This window comes from Macaca nemestrina, chromosome 18 (assembly GCF_043159975.1).
Source record: "Macaca nemestrina isolate mMacNem1 chromosome 18, mMacNem.hap1, whole genome shotgun sequence".
Classification (NCBI taxonomy): Eukaryota; Metazoa; Chordata; class Mammalia; order Primates; family Cercopithecidae; genus Macaca; species Macaca nemestrina.
The window spans coordinates 80,059,342-80,083,835 of NC_092142.1; the positions used below are offsets into that span (position 1 = coordinate 80,059,342).

Genomic DNA, 24,494 nt, shown 5'->3' on the forward strand with positions numbered 1-24,494 from the left:
ACCAAAATTATCCGGGCATGGTGGTGTGCGTTTGTGATCCCAGCTGCTCGGGAGGCTGAGGCAGGAGAATCGCTTGAACCTGGGAGGCGGAGGTTACAGTGAGCCAGGATTGTGGCACTGCACTCAAGTCTGAATGACAGAGTAAAACTGTATCACAAAAAATAAAATTAAAAATTAAATGAAAAATTTAAAAATCTTAGGCCGGGTGCGGTGGCTCACGCCAGTAATTCCAGCACTTTGGGAGGGGGAGGCGAGTGGATCACCTGAGGTCGGGAGTTTGAAACTGGCCTGACCAACATGGAGAAACCCCGTCTCTACTAAAAAAAAAATACAAAATACAAAATTAGCTGGGCATGGTGGTGCATGCCTGTACTCCCAGCTACTTGGGAGGCTGAGGCAGGAGAATTGCCTGAACCCAGAAGGCGGAGGTTGCGGTGAGCTGAGATCACGCCATTGCACTCAATGTAACAAGTGCAATGTAACATTGCACTTGTTACATTGCATTGTAACAAGAGAGAAACTCCGTCTCAAAACAAACAAAACAAAACAAACAAAATTTAAAAATCTTTAAAAAGGCTGAACATGGTGGCTCACACCTGTAATCCCAGCATTTTGGGAGGTCAAGGCGGGCAGATCACCTGAGGTCAGGAGTTCGAGACCAGCCTGGCCAACATGGTAAAACCCTGTCTCTATTAAAAACACAAAATTTAGCTGGGTGTGGTGGCGCACACTTGTAATCCCAGCTGCTCAGGAGGCTGAAGTGAGAGAATGGCTTGAACCCCGGAGGCAGAGGTTGCAGTGAGCCGAGATTGTGCCACTGCCCTCCAGCCTAGGTGACAGAGTGAAACACTGTCTCCAATAAATAAATAAATAAGAAGAATAAAAGGAATTAGCCAGAAGAAAAGCTGGGGAGGAGGAGTGAGCAGACTCCAGGCTGATGAGATGGAACTGCCTAGGCAGAAGCCTGGGGCGAGGACGGGGTGCAGGTCGCAGGTGCTACAGAAGCCAATGTGAGGACAACGTGGGGCGCTGGAGCCGGCAGCAGGCACTTGAAGCGGGTAGAGCCACAGGAGGGGGTTTGGGTTTTGTCCTAAGGGTCATGAGGGGCCACTGAAGGATTTTAAGAGTAGGGGAGAAGCTGGAGTGTGCAGATTTCCAGGGAAACTGAGGCCCAAAAGACGAGCGGGACTTATCAAAAATAGCACCGTAACGGTGTCTGTCTGTTTCAGGCTGTGCTGAGAGCCAGCGAGTTGGAAGGTTGCCTACCCAGGATTTCTCTGATGAGGGCAAATGCTTTCTGTTCCTTGAGGTGGGTGGTTTTCCTCTTCTCAACGGCAGCGGTGAGAGGTGGCTGGTAGACGTCCCTGCTGCTGTTTCTTCGTGCTCGGAACAAGGCATAGGGGTCTGTGGAGGGAAGGACACCAGGACAGCCCCCAGGTGGGCAGAGGACAGGCTCTGCGTTCGCAACCATAAGGCCCGTCTCTCACCCACGGCAATGGGCTCCGCATTCCTCTTCCTCCGGAGTCGTTTCCCAGCCTACCCTCCACACCTCCGTCCAGGCTTCCCCAGGGCCTAGCGTCCCACGCCTCCTCCGTCTGGAGGATTCTCCACAGGGAGAGCACGGAGGCGTCTTCCCCGCCCTGAAATCTTTCTGGCCCCTGCACTGCCTTCCGCGACACTCCAAAATTGATGGATTCGAGGATGAGGGTGACAAATATCTCAAAGTCCTGTCATGTCTGTTACCTAGTATCTCCATTTTTTAAAATTTAATTTTAATTTTAATTTTTTTTTTTTTTTGAGACACATTTTCACTCTGTTGCCCAGGCTGGAGTGCAGGGGCACAATCTCGGCTCACTGCAACCTCCACCTCCCAGGTTCAAACAATTCTCCTGCCCCAGCCTGCCGAGTAGCTGGGATTACAGGTACGTGCCATCATGCATGGCTAATTTTTGTATTTTTAGTAGAGATGGGGTTTTGGCATGTTTACCAGTCTGGTCTCGAACTTCTGATCTCAAGTGATCTGCCTGCCTCAGCCTCCCAAAGTGCTGTGATTACAGGCATGAGCCACCGTGTCCAGCCTCATCAATTTAAATTAAATTTTTAAATTTTTATTTATTTTTCATTTTAAGGCCAGGCATGGCCACTCAAGTCTGTAATCCCAGCGTTTTGGGAGGCTAAGGCAGGCGGATCACCTGAGGTCAGGAGTTTGAGACCAGCCTCACCAACACGGTGAAACCCCATCTCTCCTAAAAATACAAAAATTAGCCAGATGTGGTGGTGCACACCTGTAATCCCAGCTACCCAGGAGGCTGAGACAGGAGAATCATTTTAACCCAGGAGGTGGAGGTTGCAGGGAGCTGAGACCATACATACCACTGCACTCCAGCCTGGGTAACAGAGCGAGACTCTGTCTCAAAAAATAAAAAATAAAATAAAGTAAATTTAAAAAATAAAAATAAAATGTTTTTCATTTTACTTTTTTTGTAGAGACAGGGTCTTGCTGTTTGGCCCAGGCTGGAGCACAGTGGTGCAATCACAGCTCACTGCAGCCTTGACCTCCTCGGGCTCAGGCAATCCTCCCACATCAGCCTCTTGAGTAGCTGGGATTGCAGGCATGCACCACCATGTCTGGCTATTTTTTGTATTTTTTGTAGAGAAGGGGTTTCCTCATGTTGCCCAGGCTAGTCTCAAACTCCTGAATTCGAGTAATCTGCCCACGTCAGTCTCCCGAAGTGCTGGGATTATAGGCATGAGTCCCTGGGCCTTGCCTCCTGTTCTTTCGAAACAGGCTGGGCACAGTGGCTCATGTCTGTAATCTCAGCACTTTGGGAGGCCGAGGCGGGAGGATCACTTGAGGTCAGAAGTTTGAGACCAGCCTGGCCAACATGGCAAAACCCCGTCTTTATTAAAACTACAAAAAATAGCCAGGCATGGCGGTGGGTGCCTGTAAGCCCAGCTACTCGGGAGGCTGAGGCAGGAAAATCGCTTGAACCCGGGAAGTGGAGGTTGTAGTGAGCTGAGATCACGTCATTGCACTCCAGCCTGGGCAACAGAGCGAGACTCCATTACACACACACACACACACACACACACACACACACATCATAAAACAGATCATCATTCTCCTATGTAAAGCCCTCCCACATCCCAGCCTTGCCCCAGCTCCTATAAGGCCCTGTCAACCTGCTGCCAACCTCCTCTACCCTCATCTCTAACCATTCTCCCCCACCCCCAACTCAACATGCTCCAGACACACTGTCAATGGTTGTTATAAAATGATTGCAATAAAATGACACCACTGTCCCACCTCAGGGCCTTCGCAGGTGCTCAGTGTGCAGTCCTTCCCTTCCCCCATTCTCAGCAGAGAGGCTAGGCACCACTGCAGCAGAGAGGCCTGCCCTCTCTTAATATTCCCCAGCCCTCCGTCTCCCCATAATTCACACTTATATGTCTACTTGTGCATTTACGTGGTTGATGCCGTCTCCCCAAATGGCCTGTTCATTCCAAAGGCAGCAACCTGTCCCCTGCAATCACTGCTGTGTTGGCAGGGACTGGGGTTGGAAGTGGGGATTGACTTTAAATGGGCAAGAAAGAACCTTTTGGGGTGACAAAGCTGTTCTAAATGTGAATTGCAGTGATGGTTACATAACCCTATACATTTACTGAAATCAACAAATTGTGCCCTTACATTGGGTGAATTTTATGTAAATTATATTCCCAAGCCATCACAAGGCCTGGCCAGCAGCCAGTGCTCCTGAGGACTTGCCAAAGGGTTGACTGAATGAATATTTAATGGTCTGGAGCCTGGCATCTCTGTGGAGAATTGAGAAGATTTTAATGGACCTCTTGGATCTGCAAATCTAAAACGCTGTCCTGGAATGGAACAATATTGGCCCTGAAGAGGCAGCCGCACTGCACTGTGAGGCACCTGCATGGCATTTGGTTTGTTTGTTTCTATTTTATTTTCCCTGAAAGTCAAGACCATTGCCTCAATGATTCCACACTGATTCAGTTTTATTTGCATGTTTGTTTTGTAATTATTGTCACCACCCTTGGGAAATTTGGTTCAGAAGTGAGAAGTCAGGCTGGGAGGTTGGGGACTGGCCAGTGGCCTCCTAGAGCAGGGGTCAGTGTCTGTATTCCAACAAACCTCTATTTACAAAAACAGGCAGCAGGTGAGATATGCCCCGCTGGCTGCAGTTTGCAGAGTTTTGTCCTAAAATTCTTAATTTACGGCTACTTTCTGCAGCCCATCTGTAAACCGATTCTTGTTTTAGTTTTTGTTCTAAAGCTCAGGGCCCTGAGTCTCGGAGAAGAAAGCTGCTTGCTTGGAATTACACAGAGAAGGACCGCCCATGTGTCCAGCTTTGTCCCTGAGGCACGTATTCTAGGTGGCAGGTCATACTTGGGTGTCAGGGAGAAATGCCAGGGAAGGAAGAAACAAAGATACTCAGGAGACAATGGAGTCACTTTTTTCCTGGCTCTTTTGGGGATGACTCACAAACTGGGGGTGAAAGGCTGATGGGGAACAAAGGTCTGGTGAGCTGGCCCAAGGCCCAGGACCCCCGACAGGCTGCAATTTGCAGGGCTCGCTGAGCCTCATCAGGGCCACAGCTAGCCAGACCCTGCCTCCAGCCACTGAGGCACGTTACCTGGGCCCAACAGATGTCCTGGCAGCAGGGCCACAGTATCCTCCTCGTCGTCCACTCTCTTCAAGACCAGTGCAAAGAAAGCAGCAAATCCCAGCACCTGAAAAATACCCAGGGAGATCCTCAAGCCCACACTGGTAACTCTCAACCCCTCATCTGCAAGGGCGCAGGGCTTGGGGCCATGTTTGTGTGTCGGGGAGGGCCCTGCACTTTGGGGGAGTGCAGCTCCCTTCTCCAGAGACGGGAGATGATCATGAAGCTGGAGCGCAAGGCCTTGGCTCCCAGACCAGACAGGGGACTGGTCAGTCCTAGAACTCCCCTGAGCCTTCCCACCTGCTGCTGCTCACCTGCCCGAGGGGTCTCTGATCTCTCTGCAAGGAGAATTGCTCTCCCCCTGGGCTTCACCTGCTCCTTCCCTTTCCTCCAATATTAAGTAATGTGCTCAGGTGCATGGTCTCAGCTGCAAGGCCTCAGCCACGTGATCTCTGCATCTGCTCTGCGCAAACACAGGAGGATCCTGTGGTTCGGTTGGGGAACAGAAAGGCTCAGGATGCACCCCTGTTTTTAGCAGCCTGCGAACCTAGTGCTGAGGGTAGGTATCAGACGTTTTTGAGTCTTATGATAAAGGCTGTTCAGGGAAGAATGGGGGACCAGCAGGGATTTGGCAACGTCCCAAAGGGGTAGAGATTAACTTTTTTTTTTTTTTTTGAGATGGAGTCTCGCTCTGCTGCCCCGGCTGGAGTGCAATGGCTCACTGCAACCTCCACCTCCCGGGTATAAGCGATTCTCCTGCCTCAGCCTCCCTAGTGGTTGGGATTACAGGCACCCACCACCATGCTTGACTAATTTTGTAATTTCTTTCTTTCTTTCTTTTTTTTTTTTTGAGATGGAGTTTCGCTCTTGTTGCCCAGACTGGAGTGCAATGGTGCGATCTCAGCTCACTGCAACCTCTGCCTCCCAGGTTCAAGTGATTCTCCTGCCTCAGCCTCCCGAGTAGCTGGGATTACAGGCATGCACCACCACACCTGGCTAGCTTTGTATTTTTAGTACAGACGGGGTTTCTCCATGTTGGTCAGGTTGGTCTTGAACTCCTGACCTCAGGTGATCCACCCACCTCGGCCTCCCAAAGTGCTGGGATTGCAGGCATGAGCCACCGCGCCCGACCAAGATTCGTTTTAAGTATCTCCTCCTTTCTGTGGCTTCCCCACACCCCAACCCAGTATCTCTTCCCCCTCGGGGTTCCCCAGGGATTGCCCACTGCCCCACTCCTTCCAAGGGAAACCGTGCCCCTGGCCTCCTCTGCTCCATGCCTGGATTTAGGATTTCTTTCTTTCTTTCTTTTTTCTTTCCACCATACCAGGCTGACAGATCGCCAGGAGCTGGTCTCATGGGAGTTGCCTGACCAAGGATTTTTTTTTTTCTTTTTTCTTTTTTTTTTTTTTTTTTGAAACAGGGTCTTGCTCTGTCGCCCAGGCTGGAGTTCAGTGGCGCAATCACAGCTCACTGCAGCCTGAAACTCCTGGCCTCAAGCGATCCTACCACCTCAGCCTCCCAAAGTACTAGGATTACAGGTGTTGAACCACCATGCCGAGCCAGAATTTCTTCAACTCTAACATGTTCTTTTGTCTAATTTTACATCTCAGGAATAGGAGTGTAGCTTCTAACTGAGGCACATATATAATGACTTGGTGTTTTTTCCAAAGGGAAAGTTCCTTTAAATTGCTGTCTTTTCCTTGCAAGCAGAGTCAGAAAAAGAAAGAGAAAAAAAAAAATGAATAACTAACTACATAAATTGTTGTTGTCTTGTCTCAAGATCAAATGGATCTTAACATTGAGGAAATAGGGTCTTATTTATATGTATACATGTGGTCTAGGGCAAGTGTAGCCTAGGGTAATATGAAAGGGTTATTTTTCCTGCCCTGGGCCTGCACAGAGGGGGTGCTCCAGGTTCATTTGTTGAATATATAAATACAGGAATGGAAGCCCAGGGACAAGACTGCTGGTGGAAGGCAAAGGATGGGGGAAGAGGAGGAGGGCAGGTGCCTGGGGCAGGGTCCTTACCTTCAGGGGCTGGGTGACGAACACGCTCTCCACGAAGGAGACGGCTATGGAGATGAGCCACCTGAGGGAGCTGGCCCTCCCGTAGTGCAGGCCATACAGCATGGTGAAGAAGGCTGCCACGCCACTGGTGGCCGCCACCAAGAGCCAGCCCACCAGGATGCACCACCAGGGCAGGCCTTGAGGGGGTTTGCTCACCCGTAGAGCGCTGCAAAGGAGGTGGACGTACATAGTTAGGGTGGCCACACCCCCAGGCAAACTCAAGGTCACACCCCACACTACCCCCATCAGCATGACCTTGGCCAAGTTCCTGGACCTCTCAGACCCTCTGTTTCCTTCTCTAATCTATACCTATCTCAAAGGGCTATGCCATAGTCTATGGAGTAAAAGCAGTTACATTTATTCAGTGCTTAGTAGGGGCAAGTCCCCGCACTAAAGGCTATACACAGATTTGCTCTGTTATTGCTCAGGGCAAGCCTAACCATATAATTTTGTTTTAAGTTTTTATTAAGAAAATTTCTCGGCTGGGCGCAGTGGCTCATGTTTGTAATCCCAGCACGTTGGGAGGCCAAGTAGGGCGGATCACAAGGTCAGGAGTTCAAGACCAGCCTGGCCAACATGGCAAAACCCCGTCTCTACTAAAAATACAAAAATTAGCTGGGCGTGGTGGTGGGCACCTGTAATCCCAGCTACTTGGGAGGCTGAGGCAGGAGAATTGCTTGAGCCCGGGAGGCAGAGGTTGCAGTGAGCTGAGATCTTGCCATTGTAATCCAGTCCGGGTGACAAGAGCAAGACTCTGTCTCAAAAAAAAAAAAAAAAGAAAGAAAGAAAGAAAAAAAATTTTCTCATCATACAAAAATTAGTGAGCACAGTAAACATCCAGGTGCTTATTAGCTGGCAACCACCATCACCCCTTGTCATACTTATTTCATCTGCCCCCAGCCCTGTTTTGTTTTTGTTTTTGGCTGGAAAATTTCAACATAAATTCCAGACATAATACAAAATAATTCCTAATCACTTCAGAATGCATCTCAAAAGTGGCATTTTTGCCAGGCGTGGTGGCTCACGCCTGTAATCCCAGCACTTTGGGAGGCTGAGGCAGGTGGATCACTTGAGGTCAGGAGTTCGAGACCAGCCTGGCCAAAGCAGTGAAACCCCATCTGTACTAAAAGTACAAACTTTAGTTGGGCATGGTGGTGTGCACCCGTAATCCCAGGTACTCAGGGAGGCTGAGGCAGGAGAATCGCTTGAACCCGGGGGGCAGAGGTTGCAGTGAGCCGAGATCACGCCGTTGCATTCCAGCCTGGGTGACAGAGCAAGACTCTGTCTCAAAAAAAAAAAAAAAAAAAAAAAAAAAAGAAGCCATTTTTCTTACTGAATTATGATACTGTTTTCACACAACAAAATTAACAGTAATTTTTAAATGTCATCTAGTAACCTGTCTGTATTCAAAGTTCACTGGTTATCTTAAAAAATGCATTTTAAGTTTGAATCAAGAGATAGGCATTATCATTCCCATTTTACAGATGAGGAAACTAAGTCTGAGAAGTTGAGGAGCTGGTCCAAGAGTGAAGTGCACAGATAGGAAATAGCCCATATGAACACTGTTGTAACTGTGAAGTGTGGTACAAAGGGCCCTGAGTGCCTTCCAGCAAATAGCCCTGTTCAAACCCGGCCTCCCTGAATGTGTGCAGGAATCCTGCATTGTTTCTGCCTGGGGACGTCTGGGTGGACATCCTTCCAAGGTTGTTCCGAATGCCCTTTCCAGAGGGCCCCAGGCTGGGGCAGGCAGGCACCCACTCGTCACCCAGGGAAGTGGATTACCTGGCATGTGCAGGGGTCCAGGTGCCCGGCTGTACCCCCAGGCAGCCCTTCAGGGTCTGCAGCTGCCTGAGGGCCCGGGCATGGCTGTGGTGCTGAGGGAAGCCTCGGGGCCCCACCAGCTGCAGCCCTTGCTCCACGTGTTCCAGCTGAAGGTACAGATACTGCCTGTAGGCGCTGTCGTTCCAGGGGCCACTCCATGCCGCCTTGGGCTTGGGACACTGCGTTTTCTCTGGAGGACAAAGGAGAAAGCAATCAGCTCGTGCTGAGTCAAGAGCAAACCAGCTGTAATACAAACAACAGCTAGGTGTGGCAGCATGTGCAGGTGGGCCCGGCTACTCAGGAGGCTGAGGCAGGAGGATCGCTGGAGCCCAGGAGGTCGAGGCTGTGTATTAAAAATGGTAGTAAAAAAAAAAAGTGAGCTATGATGGCACCACTTCACTCCAGCCTGTGCAACAAAGCCAGACCCTGCCTCTCAACAAAACAAACACACCTCCCGCCACAAAACGCAACAGTAATAGTACCAGCTTCTGAGTATGAAAGACTTGCTATGTGCCAAGCCCTGAGAAATCTGAGGTTCAAAGAGACAGAGTAAGGTTTTAGGGTCACACAGCCAGTTAGGATTTGATGTTTCTCTTTTAGATTTTTTATCAGAGACATTCTGAAAATTTTCCTACACATCAAGAGAACAGAGGAGAATCCCACACTCATCACTCCAGCTACCACAATGACCAACATTTGGCCAATCTTGGTCATCTCTTTTCTTCCCCTGGGTTTTTTTTTTTTTTTTTTTTTTGCAATGAAGTCTCACTCTGTCTCCCCAGCTGGAGTGCGGCAGTGTTATCTCAGCTCACTGCAACCTCCGCTTCCCGGCTTCAAGAGGCAATTCTCTTGCCTCAGCCTCCTGAGTAGCTGGGACTACAGGTGCCTGCCACCACACCTGGCTAATTTTTGTATTTTTAGTAGAGATGGGGTTTCACCACATTTCCCAGGTTGGTTCTAAATTTCTGACCTCAGGTGATCCGCCCGCCCCAGCCTCCCAAAGTGCTGGGATTACAGGCGTGATCCACAGTGCCCGCCCTTACCCCTCCACTCCCCCACCCCCTGGCCCAGAGCATTTTAAAGCAAATACTTTAATATGGTAAGACTTGAATGTAAACCCTGTTTTGTCTAGTGCCAAATATAGTGTAATCCTGTCCTGTTGTTGTTGTTGTTGTTGTTGAGATGGAGTTTTGCTCTTGTCGCACAGGCTGGAGTGCAGTGGCACAATCTCAGCTCACTGCAACCTCCGCCTCCTAGGTTCCAGTGATTCTCCTGACTCGGCCTCCCGAGTAACTGGGATTACAGGCACCCACCACTACACCCAGCTAAAAAAGTCACTTTTTAAATATCAGATCTCACTCTGATTAATTGGACTCTGCAAGTGGCAAGCAGCTAAAACTGCATTTTCGTTACAGTCGGGTATATGCATCTCCAGCACTGACTCAGATTAGGTTGGGGTATTGGGTAAATGGCTATGGTGAGGTCAACTCCTACCTTCCTCTGACTCACAGCCTCCTCTCTCACCCTTCTGACCTGGGGCTCCCTCACTGAAGCCTCAGCTGAAGATTCCAAGTCAACACTTTATTTTGCAAGGCTTCTGCTAATGTTTCTGAAAGACAACATCACTGCCAATCATAACACCACTTACTGAATACCTGCTTCGTGTCAGGCTGGGATCTAAACAGTTTACATGTCTTATGATCTTACTCAGCCCTCACAATAAGCCAACGAGCTAGGTGGATCAATACCCCTATTTTATTTTTTATTTTTTTTACTTTGAGACACGATCTCACTCTGTCTACCCAGGCTGGAATGCAGTGGTGCGACACTGGCTTACTGCAACCTCTGCCTCCCAGGCTCAGGCAATCCTCCCATCTCAGCCTCCCAAGTAGCTAGAATTACAGGCATGTGCCACCATGCCCAGCTAATTTTTAACACTCCCTCCTTTTTTTTTTTTTAATTTTTTTTTTTTTTTTTGAGATAGGAGTCTTGCTCTGTTGCCCAGGCTAGAGTGCAGTGGTGCAATCTCAGATCACTGTAACCTCCACCTCCCAGGTTCAAGTGATTCTCCTGCCTCAGCCTCCCAAGTAGCTGGGACTACCAGCATGTGCCACCACACCCAGCTAATTTTTGTATTTTTAGTAGAGATGGGGTTTTGTCATGTTGACCAGGCTGGTCTTGAACTCCTGACCCCAGGTGATCTGCTCACCTCAGCCTCCCAAAGTGCTGGGATTACTGGCGTGAGCCACCGCACCCGGCCAACACTCCTATTTTCTAAGGGAAGAAATGAAGTCTCAGAGAGGTTGAGCAACTTGTTTAAAGTTGCACTGCTGCTACCGCAGCTGGGAGATCCCAAGGTTCTGGCCGACTCCAAAGTTCACGTTCTTAAGGTCCAGTGTGTCCAGCTGTGAATGTCAAAACCCCCAAACTCAAGGTCAGGCATCTAGTGGAAGTAGAGTCCTGCAGGGATGACCTCCATAAGCAGCCCAAACCCAGCTCTCTGGGGCAAATTCTTTTTTTTTTTTTTTTTTTGAGATAGAGTCTTGCTCTGTCACCCAGGCTGGGGTGCAGTGATGCGATCTCAGCTCACTGTTGCCTACACCTCCCAGGTTCAAGTGATTCTCTGCCTCAGCCTCTCGAGTAGCTGGGACTACAGGTGCATGTCACTCTATCGGGGTGGGGCCAAGAATTATGAATTCAAATTGCTTCTTCTATAAGCCACACTTTTGTGTTCTAAACAAGGTTTAGATAGTGGCCACCCTTGTGTATTAAAAATGGTAGCATTCTAAACCGGCACAACTATCCTCCATGTTCCAGAGAACATTTCCATCAGTGTAGAAAGTTCTGTCGTATGGCACTGGTCTAAATGGGAGGATGGACAGGAAAGAGGCAGGGAGGGAACAAGGAGACTAATTGAAACTGGAATAATATGCCATGCATACATTTGTTTAGTGAAAACAAAACAATGTTACTGGGTTCTAGCTGGATATTGTTGCCAAAAGCTCTGAATTTGAGATCTGTTATCTCTGCCAAACAGACTAAGGAGTGTTAGAGAGGCATTAAAGACACAGTCACACAAAACTGAGACTTTCTCCCATTTTTTAGAGCTAGGGTCTTGCTCTGTCACCCAAGCTGGGGTGCAGTGACACTTGTAACCTCAAACCAGCTCGCTGTAACCTCCAACTCCTGGGATCAAGGGATCCTCCTACCTCAGCCTTCCAAATAGCTGGGACTACAGGTGCCCATTGAGATGGAGTCTTGCTCTGTTGCCCAGGCTGGAATGCAATGCTGCGATCTTGGCTCACTGCAACCTCCACCTCCTGGGTTCAAGTGATTCTTCTGCCTCAACCTTCCAAGTAGCTAGGATTACAAACGTGCACCATCACGCCCAGCTAATTTTTGTATTTTTAGTAGCGATGAGGTTTCACCATGTTGGGCAGGCTGGTCTCGAACTCCTGACCTCAAGTGATCTGCCCACCTTGGTCTCCCAAAGTGCTGGGAATACAGGCGTGAGCCACCATGCTTGGCTAACACCTGGTTAATTTTTAAACTTTTTGTAGAGACACGTCTCCCTATGTTGCCAAGGCCGGTCTCAAATTCCTGGCCTCAAGCAATATGCCCGCCTCAGCCTCCTAAAGTGCTGGGATCAGAGGCATGAGCCAGTGCTCCCAGCCCTTGATTTAATTAGGAGGACTGAAAACGAATAGAGAAAGGAATAACTTTTCCAGTCTGCAATTCCATGTTCTTTAATGGTTTTTGCTGCCCCGTCCGTGGTCTTGTGTCCTGCCCCACACATTCAGGCAAGGATCGAGTTCAGCTTTGCACCCCAGCACTCTACAGAAGAAGGCACCGAGGTGTCAAGAACGGAGGTCACCTGTCCATGGCCACACAACCGGCTAGTGGCCCCTTTGCTGTGTCTCTACCCAGCTCTAAAATGCGGCTTCTCTTGGCACAGACATGTCCAGGGCTTACCTTTCATTTGTGATGACCCCACAGTGAGTGTTACGGGGTCCTCTCTCATTTTGGCTTCCTCCCAGAACACCTGCCCTGATGTGTTCTGTGGACAAATGACATCTTCCACCAAGGCCAGGAGACTGTTGATGTCCATCAAGTTCACTGAGTCCCAGCCCGAGGAGGGGGATGGCAGCTTGAGGGCTTTGAAGAGGGAGCTGACAATCCTTGACACATCCTGGTGGGGAAAGGGGTCACGAGCCAAGGTGAGGGGTGCAGCACAGGAGTCAAGAGCACACGCCCTGGGCCTGGCAACCTGTGTAGGGAGCCCTGCTCTGCCCACTGAGATGTGAGAGTGACCTCCCTGAGCTTCCATTTGTCAGCTCTTAAATCCCCCTTCTACAGTTTGAACTCATTCCAGGCTGTACTCCAAAGCGGGGCAGACATTAGGTGCTCAATGAAAGCTTATTGAATGCATGAATGCAGAGCAGGGAGTTCTGTCCATGGGCTTCCAGCCTGGGAGTCTACCATGAAGGCATAATTCTTTGCACATAGTAGATACTCAAAAAGTGTGTGTGTATGCGTGTGTGCACATGTGTATGTACGTGTCTGTGTGTCTGTGTGTGTGTGCATGTATGCATATGTGCCCCTGTGTGTTTGTGTGTGCATGTGTGTACAGATGCACGGGTGCATGCATGTTGCATGTGTATGTGTGTTTTCAGTTGATGAATTTTGGCATCTCATGCTGCCGGGCAACACAGGGCTGCTGCTGGGCCTCAAGCCCCAGGCCTCACCCCGACTTCTGCTGAGGCTAGAGCACCCCCCACACTAGCTGAGGTTGAGGACCTGCCTTGGTCACTGCCTCAGGTGTCAGAAGGCCGTCCTCCACGGGCTGTGGGGAGGGAGTCAGGTTGGGGGACCCCTGGTCCCGTTTCTCAGTGTTCTGCTCCTTAGTGACCCGGGGACGGGCGTTCCGAAAGATCTGAACAATCAGGAGGTTGATGGGGAACATGAGGATAGAGCTCTCCAGGCCAATCATCACCTCCTGCCAGGTGAATTCAATTTTACCTGGGGAACGGGAAGGAACAGGTCAAAGGGAGAGGCCACCACCCAGAGCCCAGTCCCGTCTGCCCTTTGTGGAAGGTGGCTGTACAGTGAAGGGTTAACCCTGCCCAACGCCAGGGAGGTCACCGCTCAGCCCTTGGAAGGTCCTGACTGCTAAGAATGTCTTTGTTTCCCTGGGGTCTTGGGACACACCGGATGGTCTGTGCTAACGATGAGATTTATGGTGGGGGCCTAGACCATATGGTGTCAGCTTGACCTCTAGAGGGGCTGGAGGTAGAGGCCAGCCATGTGGGTGTCAGTCATGCCTATATGTTGGAGCCCCAGTAAAAGTTCCGAATAGTGGCTGGGCACGGCGGCTCATGCCTGTAATCCCAGCACTTTGGGAGTCCGGGGTGGGTGGATTAACTGAGGGCAGGAGTTTGAGACCAGCCTGGCCAACATGGTGAAATCCCGTCTCTATTAAAAATACAAAAATTGCCGGGCGCGGTGGCTCAAGCCTGTAATCCCAGCACTTTGGGAGGCCGAGGCGGGCGGATCACAAGGTCAGGAGATCGAGACCACAGTGAAACCCCGTCTCTACTAAAAATACAAAAAAATTAGCCGGGCGCGGTGGCGGGCGCCTGTAGTCCCAGCTACTCGGGAGGCTGAGGCAGGAGAATGGCGGGAACCCGGGAGGCGGAGCTTGCAGTGAGCCGAGATCGCGCCACTGCACTCCAGCCTGGGCAACAGCGTGAGACTCCGTCTCAAAAAAAAAAAAATACAAAAATACAAAAATTGGCCAGGCACGGTGGCTCAAGCTTGTAATCCCAGCACTTTGGGAGGCCGAGATGGGCGGATCACTAGGTCAGGAGATCGAGACCATCCTGGCTAACACAGTGAAACCCCGTCTCTACTAAAAAATACAAAAAAGTACCCGGGCGAGGTTGCGGGCACCTGTAGTCCCAGCTACTCGGGAAGCTGAGGCAAGAGAATGGCGTAAATCTGGGAGGCGGAGCTTGCAGTAAGCTGAGATCCGGCCACTGCACTCCAGCCCAGGCGGCAGAACGAGACTCCGTCTCAAAAAAAAAAAAATTAGCTGGGCATGGTGGTGGGCTCCTGTAATCCCAGATACTCGGGAGGCTGAGGCAGGAGAATTGCTTGAACTCGGGAGGCGGAGGTTGCAGTGAGCCGAGATTGTACCACCTCATTCCAGCTTGGATGATAAGAGCAAAACTCTGTCTCAAAAAAAAAAAAAATTCTGAATCGCAAGGCTGGAGTGAGTCCCCCTGGTTGGCAATACTCCATGTGCACTGTCACACATCGTCAGGAGAAGTCAGCACCATCCACAACACCACTGGGAGAGGATGCTGGAAGTTCTGTGCCTGGTCTCTCCTGGCCCCTGTTCCATGTGTCCCTTCCCTTTGCTGGTTTTAATCTGTATCCTTTCTGTGCTTTTTTGTTTGTTTGTTTGTTTTGTTTTGTTTTTGAGATAGAGTTTTGCATTTCTTTGCCAAGGCTGGAGGGCAATGGCGAGCTCTCAGCTCACTGCAATCTCTGCCTCCCAGGTTTAAGTGATTTTCCTGCCTCGGCCTCCTGAACAGCTGGAACCACAGGTGTGCGCCACCACACCTGGCTAATTTTGTATTTTTAGTGGAGACGGGGTTTCACCATGTTGGCCAGGCTGGTCTCAAACTCCTGACCTCAGTTGATTCACCTGCCTTGGCCTCCCAGAGTGCTGGGATTACAGGCGAGAGCTACTGCACCCAGCTGTATCGTTTCGCTGCCTGTCCAGTAAACCATAACTATAAGGACGATGGGTTCTGTGAGTCCTGCTAGTGGATCACTGAACTGGAGGGTGGTCCTGGGGACTCTGGAATGGCAGTGGCATTGCTGGAGCAGTGAAGGCTCAGGTCCACCAGCCACTAGCCCTGACCTCCGTGACACTGGGAATTACCCAAGTCCATCTTTTGCTCAGCCGGGTCCTTGGGGACCCCCCAGAACATGATGCTGGTCAGCATGGTGCACAGCAGCAGGGAGAAGCAGCAGGACACCCTCTGGACGCGGGTGAAGCTGCTGCGAGCACAGCAGCTGAAGATGGAATACCAGATGTGTCCATCCTGGAAGCCCGCGGAAGTGTTCATGAAAAACAGGTGGCTGCAGGCAGGCAGGGAGAGAGGGACAGGCGTTTAGGGAGATAGGAATGGGGGAAACCGGTCTCTGTGGCTCATTCGTGGGATGAGAAGGAGGAAGAGAGGCAGAGATTTGTTTCTAAGATTATTCACACTTTTTTTTTTTTTTTTTTTTTTGAGATGCTGTCTTGCTCTGTCACCCAGGCTGGAGTGCAATGGCGCGGTCTCGGCTCACTGCAACCTCTGCCTCCCAGATTCAAGTGATTCTCCTGCCTCAGCCTCCCAGGTAGCTGGGATTACAGGTGTCCACCACCACGCCTGGCTAATTTTTGTATTTTTAGTAGAGACGGGATTTCTCCATATTGGTCAGACTGGTCTCGCACTCCTGACCTTAAGTGATCTGCCTGCCTTGGCCTCCCAAAGTGCTGGGATTACAGGTGTGAGCCACCACGCCTGGCCACATTTTTTTTAGATGGAATCTTGCTCTGTTGCCAGGCAGGAGTGCAGTGGCACGGTCTTGGCTCACTGCAACCTCCGCCTCTGGGGTTCAAGCAATTCTCCTGCCTCATCCTCCCGAGTATCTGGGACTACAGGTGTGTGTCACCATACCCAGCTAATTTATTTATTTATTTATTTTTTGTATTTTTAGTAGAGACAGGGTACCTACTACTATGTTGGCCAGGAAGGTCTTGATCTCTTGACCTCATGATCCGCCCACCTCGGCCTCCCAAAGTCCTGGTATTACAGGCATGTGCCACTGACCCTGGCCCCCTGGTTTTTTTTTTAGTAGAAGAAACACAGCACCATAGCAGCATCACTTAGAGTTAACAAGGAAGGCTCTGGAAGTTAGATTAGAATCCCAGACAGCCCTCTTCCCAGCTGTGTGACCTCGGGCAAGTTACTTTGTTTTTCCTACCTTAGATGACTTGTCTATAAATTAGGGCAAGTAATAACAGAAGCTACCTCACTGGATTGTTGAAAGGATTAAAAGTGATAATTTTGTAAAGCGTTCAATCAGTGTTAGCATTGTTATTTTTGCTATAATTTTAATATAATAATATAGCTAAAATACTATTAGTTTTGTTACAGTTAGATCATTGGAGTACAGTGGTTAAAAGTCCCAGGCATGACAGAGTGCAGTGGCTCATGTCTGTAATCCCAGGACTTTAGCAGGGCAAGGAGAGAGGGTTGTTTGTGGTCAGGAGTTTGAGAATAGCCTGGCCAATGTGGTGAAACCATCTCTAATAAAAGTACAAAAATTAGCTAGGCGTGGTGGCATGTGCCTGTAATCTCAGCTACTTGAGTGACTGAAGCAGGAGAATCGCTTGAACTTAGGAGGCAGAGATCACAGTGAGCCAATATTGTGCCACTGTACTCCAGCCTGGGTGACAGAGTAAGACTCTGCTAAAAAAAAAAATATATAGATAGATAGATAGATAGATAGATAGATAGATAGATAGATAGATAGATAGATAGATATATCCCAGGCACAGCCAAGCACAGTGGCTCACGACTGTAACCCCAAAAGTTTGGGAGGCTGATACAGGAGGATCCCTTGAGCCCAGGAGTTTGAGACCAGTCTGGGCAATATGGTGAAACCCCATCTCTACAAAAACAGTTGGGCATGGTGGTGTATTTCTATAGTTTCAGCTATTCAGGAGGCTGAGGTGGGGGGATCTCTTGAGCCCAGAAGGCCGAGACCAGCCTAGGCAACATAGCAAGGACTTGTCTCTACTTAAAAAAAAAAAAGCAAGGCACCGTGGTGCATGCCTGTAGTCCCAGCTGCTCGAGAGGCTGAGGTGAGAGGATCGCTTGATCCAGGGGGGTCGAGGTTGCAGTGAGCTGTGATCGTGCCACTGCACTCCAGCCTGGGTGGCGGAACGAGACCTTATCTCAAAAATAAAGAAAATAAAAATAAAGAAAAATAAAGTACCTGAATTGTTTTCTGTCTTGCTCCGTGGCCACAGGAAACACCTTGTCGAGGACACAATCTCCAACATTGATGGACAGCCAGGAGTTGCAGAGGAAATACCACTTCCGGTCCATCGCCAGGTCATAGACCAGCACCCGGCTCACATACCTGGATAAGGGACCCATGGTTTTTAGGATAAGGTGGAGCAGGGGAGGAGGCTTCCTTGGACATCACCAAGGTAACAGCTTTGCAAACATGAACCCAAAGAACAAGAGCTCCTCAAAAAAAGAAACCATATTTTTCTTTGTTCTTGGTGCCTTAATCAAAATTGGCCTCACCTGAGGAGTTCAGCTACTGTAGAGAGTCAACTCTGGGAAGGTGCCATGTTTCCACAAAGATGCTGCAAAAGGGTGCATTTGGAGACCATTAACCTGTACACATGGCACCAAGCTCAGGGCCAGCATCCAGGCATGAGCAAGTAAAGCCAAATTGTCTAAAGTGTATGTATGTATGTGTTCAGGCAGGTGCAGGCTGGAGTACTCAGAACATGGTCCTCTCTGGCGTTTCTTTCTTTCTTTTTTTAAATTTTAGGCAGAATCTGGCTCTGTCACCCAGGCTGGAGTGCAATGCAGTGATTTCGGCTCACCATAACTTCCACCTCCCAGGTTCAAGTGATTCTCCTGCCTCAGCCTCCCGGATAGCTGGGATTACAGTTATACACCACCACACCCGGCTAATTTTGTATTTTTATTAGAGATGGGGTTTCTCCATGATGGTCATGCTGGTGTAAAACTCCTGACCTCAGGTGATCCACTCACCTCGGCCTCCCAAAGTGCTGGGATTACAGGCATGAGCCACCGTGCCCAGCCTCCTCTCTTGCGTTTCTAACCAAAGAACCACCATCTATCTTGGGCTGAGGACTTTGTGGGTATCTAACCTGATTTAGGTCTTTGAGGTATGGGGAAGAATTGAAATTATCTTGCCTGTCCTGTGATGTCAGATCGAGCAGCGGTTTTCCCTGTTGCTACATAGCCAACAAGAACAGCAATGATGGCTGGGCGTAGTGACTCACGTCTGTCATCCCAGTACTCTGGGAGGCCAAGGCGGGCTGATCACTTGAGGTCAAGAGTTCGAAACCAGCCTGGCCAACATGGGGAAACCTCATGTCTACTAAAAATACAAAAAATAAATAAATAAAAATTAGCTGGGCGTGGTGGCGCATGCCTGTAATCCCAGCTACTCGGGAGGCAGAGACAGGAGAATCACTTGAACCCAGGAAGCAGAGGCTGTGGTGAGCGGAGATTGTGCCACTCTACTACCAGCCTGGATGACAGAGTGAGACTCTGCCTCAAAACAAAACAAAACAAAACAAAACTATAATGATAGCAACAGCCACTCTTCACTGAGCATTTACTATATAGTGGGGGCTATGCTAAGATGCTCTAGACATGCATTTTCTCATTTCAGGAAGGGCAGCCCTGTAAGAATGCAAAAGCCACCTCTGTCAAGGTCACAGGCTCTTCTGTGGCAGCTGGCATCCAGTGATGCAGTACCTACAGAGATGAAGACCTGGGTGTTCCAACCCAGGGTGGGACAGCCCCAGAGCTGCCCAGTGGCGGACCGCACTGCTGTTGGGCTGCATCACAGCTCGACTTTTCTGCCATTCTGCCTCCTTCCCTCCTTTCCCAGGTGCTGGTCCCAGGGCCCTGTAATAAATACCCTGCATATGCAACTCCATCTCAGAGCCTACTTCCCGGGAGCAACCTACAGCGGCCGCACTTAAGATATTAATGCTTAGTCCCGTAGGTGAATTCAAGTGCTATTGTTTTTCTAAAGCCGCCAGCTACTGACGGGTGGTCAGACTGGACACCACTCATCTGGGTCTCTCATTTTGGCCTCAGAATGGGGAGAACCTTGCTCCAAACTTGCCAGCTGTGTGACCTTGGGCAAGTCACAGGTTGATGCTGCAAAAGGGACAAGGGTGGGGCTAGCACTGAAGGTGAGGCTGGCTGTAGCTTCCAGTCCTTCTCCTAGCTACTGATCCAGTTTGTGTGGACCATGAACCAGTGGGCTTTTCTGACCCTGGGTTTCCTTGTCTATGAAACAGAGATCATTCTATGTGTCTTGCAGAGGCTTGTGAAGATAAGGAAGGAGGCAAATGTCCAGTGCTCAGCCCTGGGCCTGGCACTTGGTAGGTTCTCATGGTTTGTCTGCCCCCAACTCACCAGGATGGCCGGTCCCCTGAGTTGTCATGCCACAGCCGGAGGCTCCGCAGTTCCCCCAGGGGGAACAGGGTGGAGAGAAGGAAGGTATCCACTGCTCCTCGCTCAAAAACTGGAGTGTCGGGATCAGACAGGTGGTGGGGTTCACTCTCTCCATCCAGGCCATACAGGGTGACAGTCACCTGAAATCCAGAGACCAGGAGTGGGCAACTCCACAGTGGCATAGCAGGGCTGGGTGGGACGTGCTGATCAATCAGTGGATCTTGCATGGGCAGGTACCTTTGAGGACGTGGCTGCCCCTCGTCGGTGTCCTGTGTAGACTGTCACCAGGTAGTGGTACTGAGCAAAGGGATCATTGTCTTCCAGCACTGTGACCTTCACCTGAAGAGAAGGGCAGCATTAGGAAGGCCTTGCTCAGTGGGTTCCTGCATCACCCACCAGCCAAGAAGGAGCTGACGATTCGTGACAATCATGAGTTGGGCAAAGCAAAATTACATGTGCCATTTATTCATCCCCTCGGGTGAGAACTGTTCTTCATAAATGCAGGGTTTCAAGTGCAAAACACTGGGAAAATAAAAACGTGAAGTACATTCTTTTCTTCCTCCTGTTTTGTTTTGTTTTGTTTTGAGACAGCATCTCACTATGTTGCCCAGGCTGGAGTACAGTGGCATGATCTTAGTCACTGCAACCTCCGGCTCCCAGGTTCAAGTGATTCTCCTGCCTCAGCCTCCAGAGTAGCTGGAACTACAGGCGTGCGCCACCATGCCTGGCTAATTTTTGTATTGTAGTTAGAGACAGGTTTCACCATGTTGGCCAGGCTGGTCTGAAACTTCTGACCTCAAGTGATCCGCCTGCCTAAGCCTCCCAAAGTGCTGGGATTACAGGCGTGAGCCACCACGTCCGGCCCCAAAGTACATTCTTTATAAGATATGACCCCCATGTAGTTAAATTGGAAATGAACTTGATAAGCTGAGAATATTGAATGTTTGACCTGGTGAACCGTACAAACTCTGTACACAATGTATGATTTCTCATAACATTTGTAACCAGGTGGTGTTTCTGAGGGAATTTTAAAGAAATGAAACGTTAAGATAGTTTAGCAACAAATGAACTCATGGAGGCCGGGCGCGGTGGCTCAAGCCTGTAATCCCAGCACTTTGGGAGGCCGAGACGGGTGGATCACTAGGTCAGGAGATCGAGACCACCCTGGCTAACACGGTGAAACCCCGTCTCTACTAAAAAATACAAAAAACTAGCCGGGCGAGGTGGCGGGCGCCTGTAGTCCCAGCTACTCAGGAGGCTGAGACAGGAGAATGGCCCGAACCCGGGAGGCGGAGCTTGCAGTGAGCTGAGATCCGGCCACTGCACTCCAGCCTGGGCGACAGAGCGAGACTCCGTCTCAAAAAAAAATAAAATTAAATTAAAAAAAAAAAATGAACTCATGGAGATAGAGAGTAGAATGATGGTCACCAGAGGCTGGGAAAGGTAGCGGGGGCTGGAATCAGGGGAAAGACGAGGTGGTTAATGGGTACAAAAATTAGAAAGAATGAATACGATGTAGGCCAGGTGCAGTGGCTTATGCTTGTAATCCCAGCACTTTGGGAGGCTGAGGCAGGTGGATCACTTGAGGTTAGGAGTTAGAGACCAGCCTGACCAATGTGGTGAAACCCTGTCTCTACCAAAAACACAAAAATTAGCTGGACATGGTGACTGGTGCCTGTAGTCCCAGCTACTCGGGAGGCTGAGGCAGGAAATTGCTTGAATCCGGGAGGCGGAAGTTGCAGTGAGCAGAGATCACGCCACTGCACTCCAGCCTAGGTGACAGAGCAAGACTCCCTCTCAGAAAAAAAAAAAAAAAAAAAAAAAAAAGAATGAATAAGATGAATAAGATCTAGTATTTGATAGCACAACAGGGTGACTGCAGTCAATAATAACTGTACATTTAAAAATAACTAAAAGAGTATAATTGGGTTGTTTGTAACACAAAGGATAAATGCTCAAGGACATGGACACCCCAATTACCCCAATGTGATTATGACACAGTGCATGCCTGTATCAAAATGTCCCATATACCTCATACATATATATATGCCTACCATGTACCCATAAGAATTAAAAAAAATTTTTTAAGAATTTGGCAAAAAGAAAATAAAAAGAAATTAGCCAGAGTTGGCCAGAGGCTATAGTCAACTCTAAGATTCGCTGTCCAGATCCCCTCCCACGGAGGGTTCACTGCCTCAGTTGATGGGGTCAAAAATGCAACAGCTACCTCTGTTGAGATTGTGCCCCCTTGGGGCAGCCAGCACCCAATGACCAATTGGCAGAGTGTCTGGGTGTGGTCAAGACCTGGGCATCTCAACTCGACTTGGGACAGCTCTGGTGCTCCCCAGGAGCTGGGCCGCACTGTCACTGGGCTGCATCACAGCTCAGCTTCTTTCTCTACCCATGCTGCCTCCTTCCCTCCCTTCCCAGGTGCAGGTCCCAAGCCCCCTTACTACACACCCTGCACACTCTGCATGCTCAACTTTGACTCGGAGTCTGCTTCCCGGGAACCAACCTACAGCAGAGGCACTTCAAGTATTAATGCTTAATCCCTTGGGTGAATCAAAGACAGCAGTATCAATGCTGAAACTATTATCTTATTAAATTTAACCCACATGAAATTCTGAGTGATGTTGCTTCACGGGAAGGGGTGGGAACGGAGAGACTTTCAGAGCTCTGTGACAATGCAACCTTGCATTCATTCATTACCTCTTCTTCAGATAGTCATAAATATTGGCTGAAGTCCTACTATGTATGTGTCAGGCATACTGCATATATTGGAATTTTTTTTTTTTTTTTGAGATGAAGTCTTGTTCTGTTGTCCAGACTGGAGTGCAGTAGCATAATCTCGGCTCACTGCAACCTCCACCTCCCGGTTTCAAGCAATTCTCCTGCCTCAGCCTCCTGAGTAGCTGGGACTACAGGTGCCCACTACCACGCCCGACTAATTTTTGTATTTTTAGTAGAGATGGGGTTTCACCATGTTGGCCAGCCTGGTCTTGAACGCCTGACCACAGATGATCTGTCTGCCTTGGCCTCCCAAAGTGCTGGGATTATAGGTGTAAGCCACCACGCCCGGCTGGAAAAAATCTTAAGTAGACAAATACACTCTTCCCGTGACGCCTAATATTATTTGAAAACAATGGAGTTTTCCCCAGGATGGTGTACACAGCACCAGTGGTTCCCAGCCTCACCTTGGCCTGATCCTGAGCGTCCTTCCTCCTCGCCCAGATCACCACCAGCACGTAGACCAGGCACAGGCAGCCCACAGTGGTCACGATCACAGGGTTGTCCTCGAAGGTGGCAAAGAGCTCAGCAGTCTGGTGGATGTCGATGGCATTGGGCATCACCAGGAATGTGCTTCCGAAGAAGGTGAGGTGGTTGCAGAGGCAGTGTGTCTGGTAGGAGCTGGTCCGAGGCCCCACCTGCAACCCATAAAGGGGCCATCAGTGGAGACACTCGGGAAGCTCAACCCCGGCTTGCTGGAGCTCAAGGGAGAACGGTATTCCCTTTGAAGGGTGCACACTATATTGGTGTGTGGAGTGGGAAGACCGCTGGGAGACCAGCTTCAAAAGCCTCTTTTGATCTTTTTTTTTCTTTTTCTTTTCTTTTCTTTTTTTTTTTTTTTTTGAGACAGGTCTCACTCTGTCGCCAGGCTGGAGTGTAGTGGAGAGATCTTGGCTCACTGCAATTTCTGCCTCCTGGGTTGAAGCAATTCTCCTGCCTTAGCCTCCCAAGTAGCTGGGATTACAGGCATGCACCACCACACCCAGCTAATTTTTTTCTTATTTTTAGTAGAGACGGGGTTTCACCATGTTAGCCAGGATGGTCTCAATCTCCTGATCCCGTGATCTGCCTGCCTCAGCCTCCTAAAGTGCTGGGATTACAGGAGTGAGCCACCGTGCCTGGACAATATTTTCTGTTTAATTAAAATATGCAAATAATATTATTTATAATATTTTTGTATCTATCATTCTCAGTGGACAACTGTGTATATGCTGCCAGTCTGCTTTGCCTTTTTTTTCTTCTTCTTCTTCTAAGACAGTATCTCATTCTGTCGCCCAGCCTGGAGTGCAATGACACAATCTCGGCTCACTGCTGCAACCTCTGCCTCCTGGCTTCAAGCAATTCTCATGCCTCAGCCTCCCAAAAAGCTGAGATTGCAGGCATGCACCACCACACCTGGTTAATTTTGGTATTTTTAGTAGAGATGGGGTTTCGCCATGTTGGTCAGGATGGTCTCAATCTCCTGATCTCAAGTGATCTGCCTGCCTCCGCCTCCCAAAGTGCTGGGATTGCAGGCTTGCACCACAGCGCGGTTCACATCTGCAATACGAGCTTCTTGGGAGGCTGAAGCACAAGAATTGCTTGAACCCCAGAGGCAAAGGTTGCAATGAGCTGAGATCACACCACTGCACTCCAGCCTGGGCGACAGAGTGAGACCGTGTCTCAAAAAAATACATACATATTGCAAGTAAATTTGAGATCACCTTTGTCCCTCATCCCCTATAGGCAACCATGATCACAAATTTGGCATTCACCCCTATGGTCTACCTGATGCTCATTCACAGGACAAATATTTGTGGGGTGCTAATTCTACGTCCAGCAACAGGCTAGCTGCTGA

General features: G+C 49.5%; 1 protein-coding gene across 5 annotated transcripts in view; it reads right to left on the reverse strand.

Annotated features, from left to right (window-relative positions):
• The window catches only part of LOC105491535 (polycystin-1-like protein 2), a 127,866-nt gene that overhangs the window by 23,789 nt on the left and 79,583 nt on the right, over positions 1 to 24,494 (reverse strand). For all 5 annotated transcript variants that reach the window (XR_011616608.1, XM_071085000.1, XM_071085001.1 and 2 more), the window contains 11 exons: positions 23,065 to 23,295; positions 20,108 to 20,209; positions 19,832 to 20,010; positions 17,628 to 17,774; positions 15,520 to 15,719; positions 13,372 to 13,589; positions 12,543 to 12,759; positions 8,532 to 8,760; positions 6,711 to 6,915; positions 4,653 to 4,749; positions 1,267 to 1,404 (listed from right to left, as the gene is read on the reverse strand). Coding sequence is in view for 4 of the 5 variants with exons in the window: in XM_071085000.1 (XP_070941101.1) it covers positions 1,267 to 1,404; positions 4,653 to 4,749; positions 6,711 to 6,915; positions 8,532 to 8,760; positions 12,543 to 12,759; positions 13,372 to 13,589; positions 15,520 to 15,719; positions 17,628 to 17,774; positions 19,832 to 20,010; positions 20,108 to 20,209; positions 23,065 to 23,295 (1,963 nt within the window). In the remaining variant the exon portion in view is untranslated. The remainder of the gene's footprint in view (positions 1 to 1,266; positions 1,405 to 4,652; positions 4,750 to 6,710; positions 6,916 to 8,531; positions 8,761 to 12,542; positions 12,760 to 13,371; positions 13,590 to 15,519; positions 15,720 to 17,627; positions 17,775 to 19,831; positions 20,011 to 20,107; positions 20,210 to 23,064; positions 23,296 to 24,494) is intronic.